General features: G+C 47.0%; 2 protein-coding genes across 2 annotated transcripts; both read right to left on the minus strand.

The window, feature by feature from the left end:
* Positions 1-1,893: 1,893 nt before the first annotated feature.
* Positions 1,894-3,039, minus strand: HOO65_070294 (uncharacterized protein; the record flags this gene model as incomplete). The annotated part of the gene is made up of 1 exon (XM_071001297.1): positions 1,894-3,039. One exon carries the CDS (start codon positions 3,037-3,039, stop codon positions 1,894-1,896), a length of 1,146 nt encoding a protein of 381 aa, XP_070857012.1.
* A 6,259-nt stretch (positions 3,040-9,298) lies between these two features.
* Positions 9,299-9,600, minus strand: HOO65_070295 (uncharacterized protein; the record flags this gene model as incomplete). Its single annotated transcript, XM_071005210.1, has 2 exons — positions 9,299-9,485; positions 9,539-9,600. The coding sequence occupies 2 exons, from the start codon at positions 9,598-9,600 to the stop codon at positions 9,299-9,301; spliced, it is 249 nt and encodes an 82-aa protein (XP_070857013.1).
* Between the last annotated feature and the right edge of the window lie 3,294 nt (positions 9,601-12,894).

The following is a 12,894-nucleotide window of genomic DNA, read 5'->3' on the forward strand; positions in this document are numbered from 1 at the left end:
AAAAGATTGCGTGGAGGTTTAATTTAAAATCAGTCTTTTCGGTCCGCCGGCTCAATAATGAATGCCGCCTCCCCTTGAGGAGAAATATTTTGCTGAGTCATCAATGTTGTACAAGCATTGCACAGCCAATGACATGGCGTTATGGTACTTACATTATCTCGTCCTCTTCAACCAATTGTTTTCCCACATCCAACCACCGTCTTCTGTGTCCTCCTCACAGCGCTCCATCCTCGCTCTCACTCTTAATGCGCTGTTCGATAAAGCGATGCTATTACTCTTCAACTATCAACATCGACTCTAGCGACTCTTGCACAACCCATAGAAAAACAGATCTTCACAAGCACCAACCCAACTCTACTATGTTCTCAACAGATCATTAATGTGCCGTATTTCCCGTTTAAGCAGCGGGCGGACGGATGAATTTCTGCTTTTTCTTCTATCTACTATTTCGAGCCTTGATGCAACCTTAATCTATTTACCTTGTCAGCCACACCAGAAAATAGAGGCATTTTTCATGACACACCGCAGGATACGGGTAGTCCGTCGGCAGGATTTGTCTCAAATTCGATATCCCGCTTCAGATATTCCGCTCCAGATTTTGCATAGGGATGCGGAAATGCTAGACTTGGGCAATGGCCTTTATTTCAGGTATAGTTCAAAGTATTTCAGTGGCCGTGCCGATTCGTATAGATCAGAACCAAAGATTTCGGTCACAACATAGGATAGAAAATCTCGGCCCCCGATTACAAGCTGGAGGAGGGATCGTATTAATTTGAAATTAGCTGGCTAGTGTTTATCCAGGTGCAAAAGTCAGCAGGCCTATTCTAGCAAAAAAACAGTAAATAACAACAGGGATGCTTTATCATTGATGTAATGGGAGTATTCCGTCTCTTCTATGCAAAACGGCACGCAGCAGCCTCTTTGCGATTCCTAATATGCTGTGAAAGTAGCTGCTTCCTTCTTCTGCCTGCCATCACAATGTCACTCATTCATATCTTCAGTAGTGTTTTGCACATGGAAAGACGAGGTTGAGCTGAATGAACGCAGCTTGGCAGGGGGGGGGTGGGGCTTGGCTGTATCTTAGGCTGCGCGCTTGATCATGGGATTCATATAGAGGGCTAGCAGAAGGACTCTGGAAGTCAAGTAAAGCCCTTTCCAGTTACGATATCATACTGAGCACATGGCTAGGCCACGCTACTAGACGATATGATTGATGCAGAAGTGACACTAAGTTAGTTAGTGGTGGGTAATGCACGTCATGCAAATAACCTTGAATATTGCCAAGCCCAACTTACTGGGATAACACAAATATTGGAATAATTTCAGTATCAAATGTCCAGCTTTTATGATGCCAGTCGTAGATACGTCATGTAGACAGGTTCGGAGCACAAGTTAGTAGATTTTCCTGCAGACAGGTCAAGACCGCCAAAGACCAGGCAGCCCATGCTTCAAGAGTCGACCTCCCCCTTTTATAGAGAGCCTCAAAGACTCTGGTCAGAGTTGAGCCCTAGAAATATAGCTCAAGCGGGAAGTACCCCTCTATTAGCTGTAGCTCATCTATGGCGCCTACGATCTGTAATACTTAATCTACAAGGCTGACGCTACCTTGTGCAAAGCCAAAAGCACATCAAGACACCTAGATCTCTACAAGGACAGCTCTCTAAGGCAGCGGCTTGGTCAAAAGTCACAACTCACGCAGGCATTGTTTAGTAAAATTCAAGTTTGATATTATATTGTGTCTCACAGCCCAAAAGTCTATGGTCAGTCATTGAAGCGATAGCCTGATCGTACAAAGTTCCTCCCTCATATTTAATTGATTAGACAACCTTCTCGCCGCTCTTTGCAAGAGCCAAAAGAAGCTGGAGGTTGTCTGTTTTGCTCAGCATCGAAAATCTAGTTGGCACGCTTGTGGGCCATCTCGGCCTGAAGCTCATCCTCGCTTTCATCCTCTTCGGCAAACAAAGCCATGAATTCAGCCTCTTGATCCTTTTCATAAACTTCCGGGTAGGTTTCAGTGGCCAAAACTTCGGTAGTAGTTCCAGGGACAGGAGTCTTCCTTTCCAACGGCCCAAGAGAAAAGAAGATACGGTTGGTATAGATGACATTTCCTCGCCAGTCAACATGGTCCCTGGTTCTGATGATTATTCTCTGGACCGGCCTATTGACTACCTGCAACAGCTTCACATAGTACTCAGTGGCAAGGATCCTGTCCCACTCTTCCTCGCCAAGGAGAATTCTAACCTCCTCCCAGGTGCCAACGTTACGACCCCTGCGTATTTCGGCAATGACCTCGTCGGTTTCAGTGTCTTCTTTCTCGACATCAAAAACCACCAATCTCATCTCATTAGGCTCTGCGCCTCTTCTCTTTGCGAGAGTATTGTAGACCTCTGTCAGGCTCAGCTTATTCTCATGCTCAGGCTCTTTGTCGTTCTTAGAAGTCTCAATGATAGCAGCCTTGCATCTGGGGTAGAAAGATATGATATCCACAAATTCGGTATCTTCTTCATATCCCAGCGAGAAGACCAAGAGCTTGTCTCTCCAAGTTCGGACGTCGTATCCATGGTCCGCCATGACGTCCGTAACCCGAGCTGGACGATCAGCTTCAGTAAGGTCGCTATCCTGAGCGGGGCTGGCAGTTTGCACAAGGTCGCCAGCCTCAGCTAGGCCGCTAGCGAGAGTAGGGTCATTATCTTGAACAGAGCCGCTAAGCTCAGTAGAGTCGTCAGCTTGAACAAAGCCAGCAGCCAGAGTAGGGCTCTCATCTTGGACAAGGTCGCCAGCTTGAGTGTTGCTGTCAGTTTCAACAAGTTCCTCGGCCTGAGGCAAGTCGACGGCTAGAGTAGGGCCACTAGCCTGGGCAAAGCTGCCAGTCTGGGCAGGGCTCTCAACCTGAGCAGAACCGCTAGCTTCAGCTAGGTCGGCGGCCAGGGCAGGTCTTCTACTAGCCTGGGCAAGGTCGCCTGTCTCAGTGAGCTCGCCAGCCTGAACGGCAGTGCATAGCGACAGGGCCAGCGACAAGGAGGAGAGGGAAAATTTCATAGTGATAGTTAGTTAGAAAGAGAATATATCAGAATGGAGGGAAAGTATGAGGGTATGAGTGACATGAGGTGAATTTTCTAACCTTCATAGCCTCCCAAGTTTGGTCGACATAGGCTGGCTATTTAACCCCTTCTCAACCACCTCCCACAATTCTTTGCAGGCACCGATCGGTGCTTCCTCCGTCCGTCCCGAGACTTAGCGGAGGCCACGGACTATCTCTTTGCTCTCTTACTTGAGAAGTGCACCAAGCCATTAGCCAACCATGATCTATGCACTGGCACTGGCAACATGACTTCGTTCGTTCAGTTCCGTGCATACACCGGAGTAAGCAAGACTCGTACAACTTGGGTAGTCAATGTAAGGAAGCATAGGCTCCTCTCGATGCGGAGGCTATGCACCAAGCAGGAAAGCCTTGACTACTTGAGACCTGCGCAGTTGGAGATAGATTGTTGCAGAAGAAAGGCGTGGTAGTCCATTAGATAAAAGTGGCGACAGATGTTCATCAGGCTAGTTGTGACAGTAGGCATTCATTGCTTGCCAATTGCGTCGGCCAGACGACATATCTACACGCGTCTACCCGGAAAACTAGATGCATGACTCCACCATACACGTTTGGCAACATTCCTTGCCGAATGCCTCGCTATAGGTTCATGGGGTTTTGGCAGCACTTAAAATATTCATGGCTGCTTTATGTGCAGGGCTGAACCCATGCCGGCCTGGACAAGCGCGAGACTGTGCAAACGAACACATACCTCAGCCAAGCTTGGGTCTAGTGCGAGCCTCCACGAAGTACAGCCACAGCGTGGGCCACAGAGGCGCTCGGATCTGATGGACTAAATCGTGCGTTACCGCTGCGGCGGCAAATATGGCGTTAGTTTTAGTCTTATTGGCACTTATAACCAGACGAGGCCATAAAGTCAGTTCCTTATTATTTCCTGAATTATATTAGTTCACATAGCATACGCAGGTTTAGCGCCTATCTGGTCTCAGTCTCTGTCTAATTAAAACCAGGTCATTATGAGATATCAGAGGTGATAGCTTGCCACGACTGCTTGTCTCCTACAGGACTGTAGTTTGAGGAGAGGTTTCAATCACTGTAGATATTCCAAGACACATGTTCCACAAACAAAGCGAGAGTTCTAAGCAAGGGCATAACTTGTTCCACGCCGCACTCATATTTTGCACTTCGCTTTCAAAAAGAAAACGTGAATAGACCAGCATCGCGCGCAGCCTATGCCTTGTAGCGCCACAGTACACTACCCTGTTCCCTTCAGTCACATTTTGGGCCAATGCGAACATCGGGTGAAAAAGCCGAAGAGGCCTTGACATGCCATCACCAATGTATATGCTGTACCCAGCGTATAATGGGCAGGACAGGCTTTACCACTCATTCTAAACAAAGCCAAGCCTTGGCCCTCACTGCCTATGGTTTTAAAGGATCAACGCAAGTGAATAGCTCCATATTATCTAAGAGTGTTATCACCAGCCTTTGGACAGCCTGTTTAGCCTTCCACGGCGTGTGGCAGGGTTGGCCACTGCCATCATCATTTAAAAGCCAATGCTTCGTGCGTTGAACTTGTCTCATTTCACAAGCCATCATATCATTGCAACAACAAAAGTAGCAGGCTCGTGGAAATCCACGCGGTGCTGTCCGTTTGTCAGTTTCGGGTCTTGTCGCATTCGCTTCTGTGGCATTGGCCACTATTTGCTCAGTAATAAATAAGCCTGGCTGTAGGTCTAGGGCTGTGCTGGCTGGTATGCCGCACTGATCCTGTACTATCGATAAAATAGACGCACGACACTTTTTTTGCCACCACGCGGCACAATCCGACCTCCCTGTCTCCGACACTCCGTTTGTGATGTCAGCTGTGCTATCATAGCCGACGTCCTCGGGAGAGGGGGGAGAAGGGAGAAGCCAACTGTTGTGGAATTTCTACTGCATCCGGGATAGCTACTGGCAAGCACCCGCTATATGTGGTGTGGTGGTGACTACACGAAGGTTTACACATGTCATAACATCGATGAATGAGCAAATTCACAACGTCAGCCATTTCTGCTTGCCCCCCAACCAGCCAACATGCACTGTATTCATGTCTTTCCTCTTCAGCTTCTCCCAGACGGCGACCAAGGCCAACTTTCTATCATATGGTATCTTGGATTGAGACACTCCGCCTAGGAATTACTCGGTTAGGGAAAGAAAACCTCCACTGTCTGAATAAATCTTCAGAGGTCGAGTCAATCAACGCATACATACCTTGCCATATTTGACCTACGCCGTGTGGCTCTGTTCCGCTAACCCTACACATTTCTCTCTATATTCTTAGCTCACTATTACCTGTCGGCTATTCTGCATGAAGCAGGTGCATCCTACACTTAACTAACAATGACTAAAACTAACGCTAGAAGGTCTACAACCTAGACTTACATGCTATGAGCACGTCGTCGGCCTTGTAGAATGCAGAAAGTTACCACAACACCATAGCAGGACTCGGAAAAGAGGATCATCGGAGTCAAAGGCCCCCACAGGCGGGTTTCCTATACGCAAGTAGCAACTGCCTAATTCAGCAGCCCCATTTCTTCTTTCTTCGCCTTGGCTTTGCTCAATATGAAGCGTCTTTTTCTCTTTTTCTCTGTTCTTTTTTCTTTTTTTTTTTTAATTTCCATGACAGCTTCCACCCTTCTTTGTTTGCTGTGCAATACCTGTTGGCTCTTTCGCTTTGTCTCCCACGGCCACGTTTTCACACCAGCAATAGATCTGGGCAGCCTGTTTCTGCTGCTAACGATGAGATTCTGAGTGTCTAAGGGTTAGAGCCGATGCATGCTTAGTGGAGCTTCTCGCAACCCGAAGAATAGCCGAACGAAGAACCTGGGTAAATGTGTCACAAAAGCCAGGCTAACTAGGACAAAATGACAAGTGAACAAGATTAGAAGCATTAGAGCGCCCAAGTGACCAATTAGAGTGTCAAAACCTTGTGAGCGTATAAGACTTTTACGCTAGTAGTTAGCGTGCAAACCACCTAATTTACCTAGTTTTTAGGATGCGTGTTCAAACTGTTAGTAGTAGACTACACCAGACTTCAGAAGGTGTGTTCTAAGATTTCGCTTAATTGTGATGATGATTTATTGTTTGCTCTACTTTAAAAGAGAGGTGTGACTACTCGATTGGCTGGATTGAAATTTAATGTATGAATGAGAATTCTCTTTAATTATGGCAGTTACTACGTGGGCATCAGGTTTTTTCTACACGGGCATCGGGCTTATGTGGGCATCAGGCTTTATGCACTCTGATTGGCTCTAGCTTACAGGTACAAGGCCCATAAAGGCGGTGAAGCATGTGCACTAACAGTGGGCCAAATCTCAAGGATTCTTCACACAGTTGCTGTGAATTTCTTCTTCTAGAAGGGCCATTTCACAACCTTTGTCTCTATACTATTTATTTGGGCTGCCTTTATACCCAAATATAACCACTTGATTCTCATTCTCTAAATACAATGCAATCTCCCTCTCTGTCCATTAGATACAAAGCTTGTTATTCTTCAGTATCTTTATCTATCCTTCTCTAGATGTCAGCTACACCCCTTCTTCCTATTCTGAGAGGATTATCCCCCAGCTCCCAGGTGACCTCAGCCTCTATACAGCCATTCTCTGCCTTACTCTACTGGCTGTCATGAGGTTGTTTTCCTGAGTAGGTGCAGCTACATCATAGTACTTAAGAGTAATAACATAGGATAAAGAAATCATATATCAGTGAAGTCTTCAACACAAAGAGTATCCTGTCCTTTTTACATTTCTTTGTATAAGTATCAGCCATAGAATTGGCCAGGGGAGAGAGGTACATTGGCAGAATTCCAGAGCATAGAATGCACTAACAGACACATTTCTAGCCAATCAGAATGTGTAAATTTGATGCCCACATAAGCCCGATGCCCGTGTAGAAAAACCCTGATGCCCACGTAGTAGCTGCCTTAATTATGGGTTCCGCTATGTCTGCTGAGTCAGCAGTGTTTCACAATTGTCGTACAAGCTAACGAGTGAGCGGAACACTTCTCAATACCCTTCGCATCCATTATTCCATTGCGATATGATAACAAAAAAGATATATTTGAAATAACTACAGTTAGATTTGCCACATATGGTTTTACATCTTCTAAACAGGTTCTTCCATTGTGGCCTGTCTTCCCATGATTTTCACAGTGCTGAATGCCTGCCGCAACCCACCATTCTGTCGCATTTCTTGAGCCACCTGCCAATCGACATCCTTTTGAGCTAGAATCCCCTGGGCATTGCCTACAATAAGGGCTCCTCCTTGTTTTATGTGTGTCTTTTTGGCTCTCTGGCGTTTGCTGGGTGTCTCATTTGCTACTGCAGTGACTTGTTCTCCTTACATAAAAGCACTACCTCATGAATTATTGCCTGTTTCCCGTTTGCAAACTGGTCGACAGCATCACAAATTGGGGTTGGAGAGCTTCCTTGATGATGGGCAGTTCGAGGATCCTTGATATAGGCAGGCTGTGAGAGGGCTTGTGTCGGGTTGTGTGGCATCAAAGAGACCTAAGTGTCGGTCCCTTCAGAAAGAGGGCCGATAGGTGTTGGAGCTCGTAACTTGACATCCAGCTTCAACAAGACTGCCTGGGGGTCATGAGGCACCAGCCATATGTGTGATTAAAACAAGCCTTGAGCTCTGGTTGTCGCTAGACGAGGTGTGAAGCCCAGTGCTGCCCAGAATCGCATTCTTGGCTATTTCTTCAACACCACTAAGGCAGGGAGGAATCCTCACAAACCTAGGTCAAAATCAACTTGATTAGAGTCTCTTCTTCGGGTGGAGCCAATCACGTAGAGTTGGCGCGTATACTCTGTGGCGTATAAGGTGCTAAGGCTGACTGTAGATCTTGGCGGCCTCTCGAATATTGAGTTTTGGGTTTTGTTTGATAGCGGCGACAGTAAGGACGAGATTGGCTTCTTTAGAGTTTGAAGATGTTATTGGTGGTTTGAGTAAAGTGGTTTGAAAGATGGTTGCTAAAGTCCGAAGAATAGCTGGAAGAAATACACTGAACAACCATTACTATTAGTTCGGGAGTGTTAGCAGAGCGCAAGTGATCGCTTTTAAGTATTAGAGGCTAGCGGGCTTATAAGCTGCCTATGTTGCAAGAATCGCTCTTCCTACATACAAGCGCAGCTGCGATGGGTAACAGATATCATACAAACAACATTAAATATTGCCAAGCCCAAATAGTTGTCTCCAACATTAGTCTTGCGTATGATTCTGCCTGGCATCGGCACCACACTGTCGCGGTAGTAACGCCCTGAAAAGATCTTCCAGCCATCAATGCCCGTAGCGGTCTTTATTTGTTTGATATTGTGAGGTTTGCAGTAAGACTTGATAGACTTCCTTGCAGATGGGTCAAGGCCATCAAAGATTCTCCAACCCGTGCGATAAGAGCTTCCTGCTTTTCACAGAAAGCCCAAATTCTGGCCAGAGATGGCTTTTTTAGACGTTGTGGCTCGTCACTAGTGAAGAAGATGACTAGGCTACTTTGTCAGTAACCTAAGTCAGGGTTACTAGGATTGTTGACTCTGATCTAGTTCGCCCAAACATGAGAGTTAGCATCAGACATAAAGAGCCTTCTTCCAAGGCCCATGTGCTTGATCTAGACATGGTAGTGATGGTTGAGATGCGCTCTTCAGGCAAGAGATAGATAGACAGAGAACAACTTCAACAATCACTTATTTCTCCTTCTAGGACATTCAGTACGTCCTGTTATACTTTTATCTACGGTGGAGCAATGAATATCGCCAGGCTCCTTTGTTGCGATGGGCCTGTAGACTGTGTAGAGTCCGTCGGCGCGTTGTGCAACGCTCGGCTTTCGCCTGGGCTGTGTATGGTGAAAAATGGATCTAAATTAGAGAGTCTATCTGTGAAGGTGAATTTGAAGGGTGGCACAAACAAGGATGCCAATGGCATTGGTAATGGCATTGGTAATGGCGATAGTAGTGTTCGTCTTCGTAGAAATCAAATAGCAGTCTTTAGAACTGGAGGGGGCTCAAATGAGGATCCGAAGTTGGTCTAACCTAAAGATGCTTGGATCTCTAGACGATGCTATAGCACGAGGAATTATAATCTAATCTAACTTCGGAATCTATGCTACCTGACTCTCGAAACAGCCCGGTGATTTGATAGAGCCCCGCTGCATCTAATGGCAGCTTCAAGGGTCTCCTCAGCAGCCAAGACCCGGCCGGCACGGCGTGCTTGCGAGTCATCTCAGTTCCTCTCAGCAAATAGAGCACCTAGTGTATCCCTCTGGTCTTCGCCATCGCCCGCCAGGCCCCGAACAGCGCATTCAGGGATAGGGGTCTCATCCTCGACCGCGGGCAAGCAAGAGAATACAGCTAATGTGGATGGGCTCTTGCTGCCAGTTATTGCAAGCTTTGTGTCTTGCCAGGAATTTCTGAATTGGCTTGCGAGTTTTAGACAGTTATCTGTGCCAGTGATGGCACCCACTCCTTGTCGTTGGTGAAGATTCTAACCTCCTCTAAGAGGCCAAGGTTGCGACCCTTGCGCATTTTGGAAATGATCTAGTCGGCTATCGGATCATTCTTAGCAATCATATCGTTGGGCGTTGGGTTCTTTCATTTTGAAAGAGAACTTACTTTTGGTCTCGCCCCTTGAGATAGGGTCATAGATCAAGTGGGGGCCATCAGGACGTTGCTCAATGTTATATTCTCTATCGCCTATAACGCCAGCCTGGGCCGCCCCGAAGAGAAACGCGGCGAGTGGGAGTATATGGCAGAGAAAGCGCATGATGGCTGGAGCGAGGACAGAGTAGTGCAACCGGAGATGAGAGCGCCAACCAAGGTGAGAATTGGAATGGATGTGGCAGGAGTGTTACAGCCAGGACGCGGATAAAGAGGCAGACGGCGTTGAAATGAAAAGCCGAGGGTGGTTTGCTCAACCCCAAAAGTTCTGATCTCCAGACACTATTTATCTATTTCCTTTTGCACCGTATCAATACGCTGCAGCGCTCGGCTTACCTTTCTTGATGGTCATGGCACACATGCGGCTACGCCGTGCATAAAAATAAAGGCTAGAGACGGCCAATCAGACTGCCAACTGCCGAGGGGAGAGCCAGGTCAAAGTTCAAGGATGGGGCCATCGTCTGATGGAGAAAAGTACAAAGAAATAAAGTAGAACAAGAGCGTGATTTGTGATAGCATACAGACTTGAGCTTCAAGCAAGTCCCGGCATATCAGCAAGCCAAACGACCGATGTTCTAACTCTATGTCTGGTGGTTGTATGCTCGGCTCGATTTCTGCTTTCTTTCTATGACCCATGCATAAAGACGCGCCAAGCTTTAGACAGAGAAGGCTATTCAAGGAAACGAAAAAGACAGGGAAGAGGAAGTGCCAAACGAGAAAAAGCACAGACGTAGAAAGAGAATAGCAGAGAAGGAAATGGAAAACCAGGATGTCCTGTCGACGTACTGGAGAACGAGGAGCATGTACTGGCCAATTCTGTATACTGCTGGCAACTTTCTAGAAGAGCATGCAACCAACGAGCTAATGTTTGGAAGATCTCGACCTCCAGACACAGGCCCGAACCTAAAGGTCCCTTTTCTAGCCAACTCGGAAAAGCGGCCAGGAGGCGGGTCTGGTGCTTCAAGTATCCAACACTGCCCCATCATACTATACTGATGGCCAGGGAATGCCCTAACCATGTGGAAATTCCACGCAACATGACATCAGTACACTGGCCCATGCCCATGGATTTAAGGACCATGTACCCCATCTTTTGCACTCAGGTGCAATGATGGGACACTTTGGGCTTCACACATTAGTCTCCTCTATAGTTGGACATCGCTTCGTCTTGGTCTTTTACAAGATACTCACTGATGATGTTGTATACTCGGTGCTGCTTGATATCTCCCCTATATCACAGCGTTCCATCTTTATCCCATCCTCCCAACTGCTCGCAGATACTGCTCTACCAACGCATCTCAAGCTTCCCAAACTTAGAGCTGCAGTCCTTCATCAACGAAGTACATGGTGTATATGGCGCTTTGAATGGCTAGGAATGGCCCGGGATTCTGCTCGAGGCAGATGTCTGTTGAAACCAAATCCTCAAGCGTGGATGCCTTGTCCATCGATGAAATGCTTGATCACAAACACCGAGGTTTCCTCGTATTTGACCCGGCGCAGCGCGACAAAGAGCAAGGATACCTAAGAGCGGTCTATGTATGCACAAAGGCTTGCATTCTGAAGCAACCTAAACACCAAGCATACTCTCTAGCAGCCCTGGATATCATTGCGCCCGAAAGTGCCGTGCCTAGATGGAGACAGAGGGCATCCATCTCCCCCTGTAACCGTACCAGATTTCGCCAACTGTGAAACCCTTTTTTGATTGGCTCTGACTCTGCATGCTTTCTGTAGTGATGCGTAGTCTCAGTGTTAAATTGGTCCTGAAATTTTATATATTAAGTTAGGTAAAAAGTTCGTTTACCCCTCTCTCCATTTATCGTCGTCCCCTTTCCACAGATAAGAACCTTGTCTTATCTATTTACCCGAACCTTCTCCGGGGCACCCGTGGAAGTTTTCCCAACACATATTTATATCTCGTCCTAGCAGACTCTGTAGTTAGATTAAATTGAATATAGTCTCTATGCAAAATCACCACAACAGGTTATGAGCCCTCAACTTGATCGGTTGAGGTACCCTTAATCTCGAGATTGACCATCCGCTTTACACAATAGCGACAGTGCACAGTACAATTTTCAACTCCTCTCGACGCTCAATTTTGAGTCAAACCCAACAATCATGTCCAGCAAGACTCTTTCACCCGGCATTTCTGTCCACCCGTCTACAATCTCCGTATCCCGAACATAGCTCCAAAATATAGACGTGGCAGTTGACTCCATAGAGATCAAAAACCTGGATCTTGGAGGAGCAACTTCCGACCATCGATGAGGTTCCGTACAGCAAGTGGTGCGAGAAATTCCAGGAGGCCATCATTCTCACGAAGACGTCGGCCTTGTTTGATGAAGCCAAGATAGAAAACCAGACAGCTCAGCTCATTGTATCTCGGAACACCTGGCGTAAAGAGCTGAGCCGATGCGCGCCATTGCGGTCGTCCACAGAAGACATACATTCCCCGAGATCCTGCGCTCGATACACAAGAGATGCAAGGATTCTGAAGTCGCTACCACTGCTGCTGCCTTCCTGGAAGTGACGTCTCGGAGGTTGACCAGTCTCAGCGACTTAGGGAAATTCATCACCTATCTTCGGCCTCGCGTACCTCTATGCGAAATAAAGATACCGAATTTCTCTGTTTCCTTGGCCATATTTGCATACTCCCAGGCAGATAACGTGCTTGAGTGTAGTACGTCGAATGAAATTTTTGCAAAGCTGACTGAACTGGAATCCAAGCTCTTGCCGTCAGAGTCAAAGCAAAAGTGCGGCTACTGTGGCAAAAATGGCCACGTGGAGAAAGTGTGCAGGCAGAAGAAACGGGATGGGAAGAAGGACTCTGAGAAAACGAAAGGGAATGACAAGTCAACTCCGAAGGTTAACACGGTTCGATACACTGGGGAGATTCTTATATAGACCCCGGTGCAGATACGTCAGTCCTACCAAACAAAGAACAATTTTCCACCTACTTTCCTTCAACCTCCTTCGCAGAGGCGCTGTCTGGCATAAGCTTGAAATGTTTGGGCCGAGTCGCAGGATATGGTATGATGTGCTTGCCAAGGTTTCAACCTTGAAGGCCACGACAGACTGGCATCACGTGTTCGCACACATTAACAACCACTACGTTCAACGTACCCTCGCACAGCACGGATTGAAAACGGTACTAGATAGCGAGAA

Source organism: Ceratocystis lukuohia (assembly GCF_044167205.1).
Source record: "Ceratocystis lukuohia strain C4212 chromosome Unknown Supercontig7_pilon, whole genome shotgun sequence".
Taxonomy (NCBI): domain Eukaryota; kingdom Fungi; phylum Ascomycota; class Sordariomycetes; order Microascales; family Ceratocystidaceae; genus Ceratocystis; species Ceratocystis lukuohia.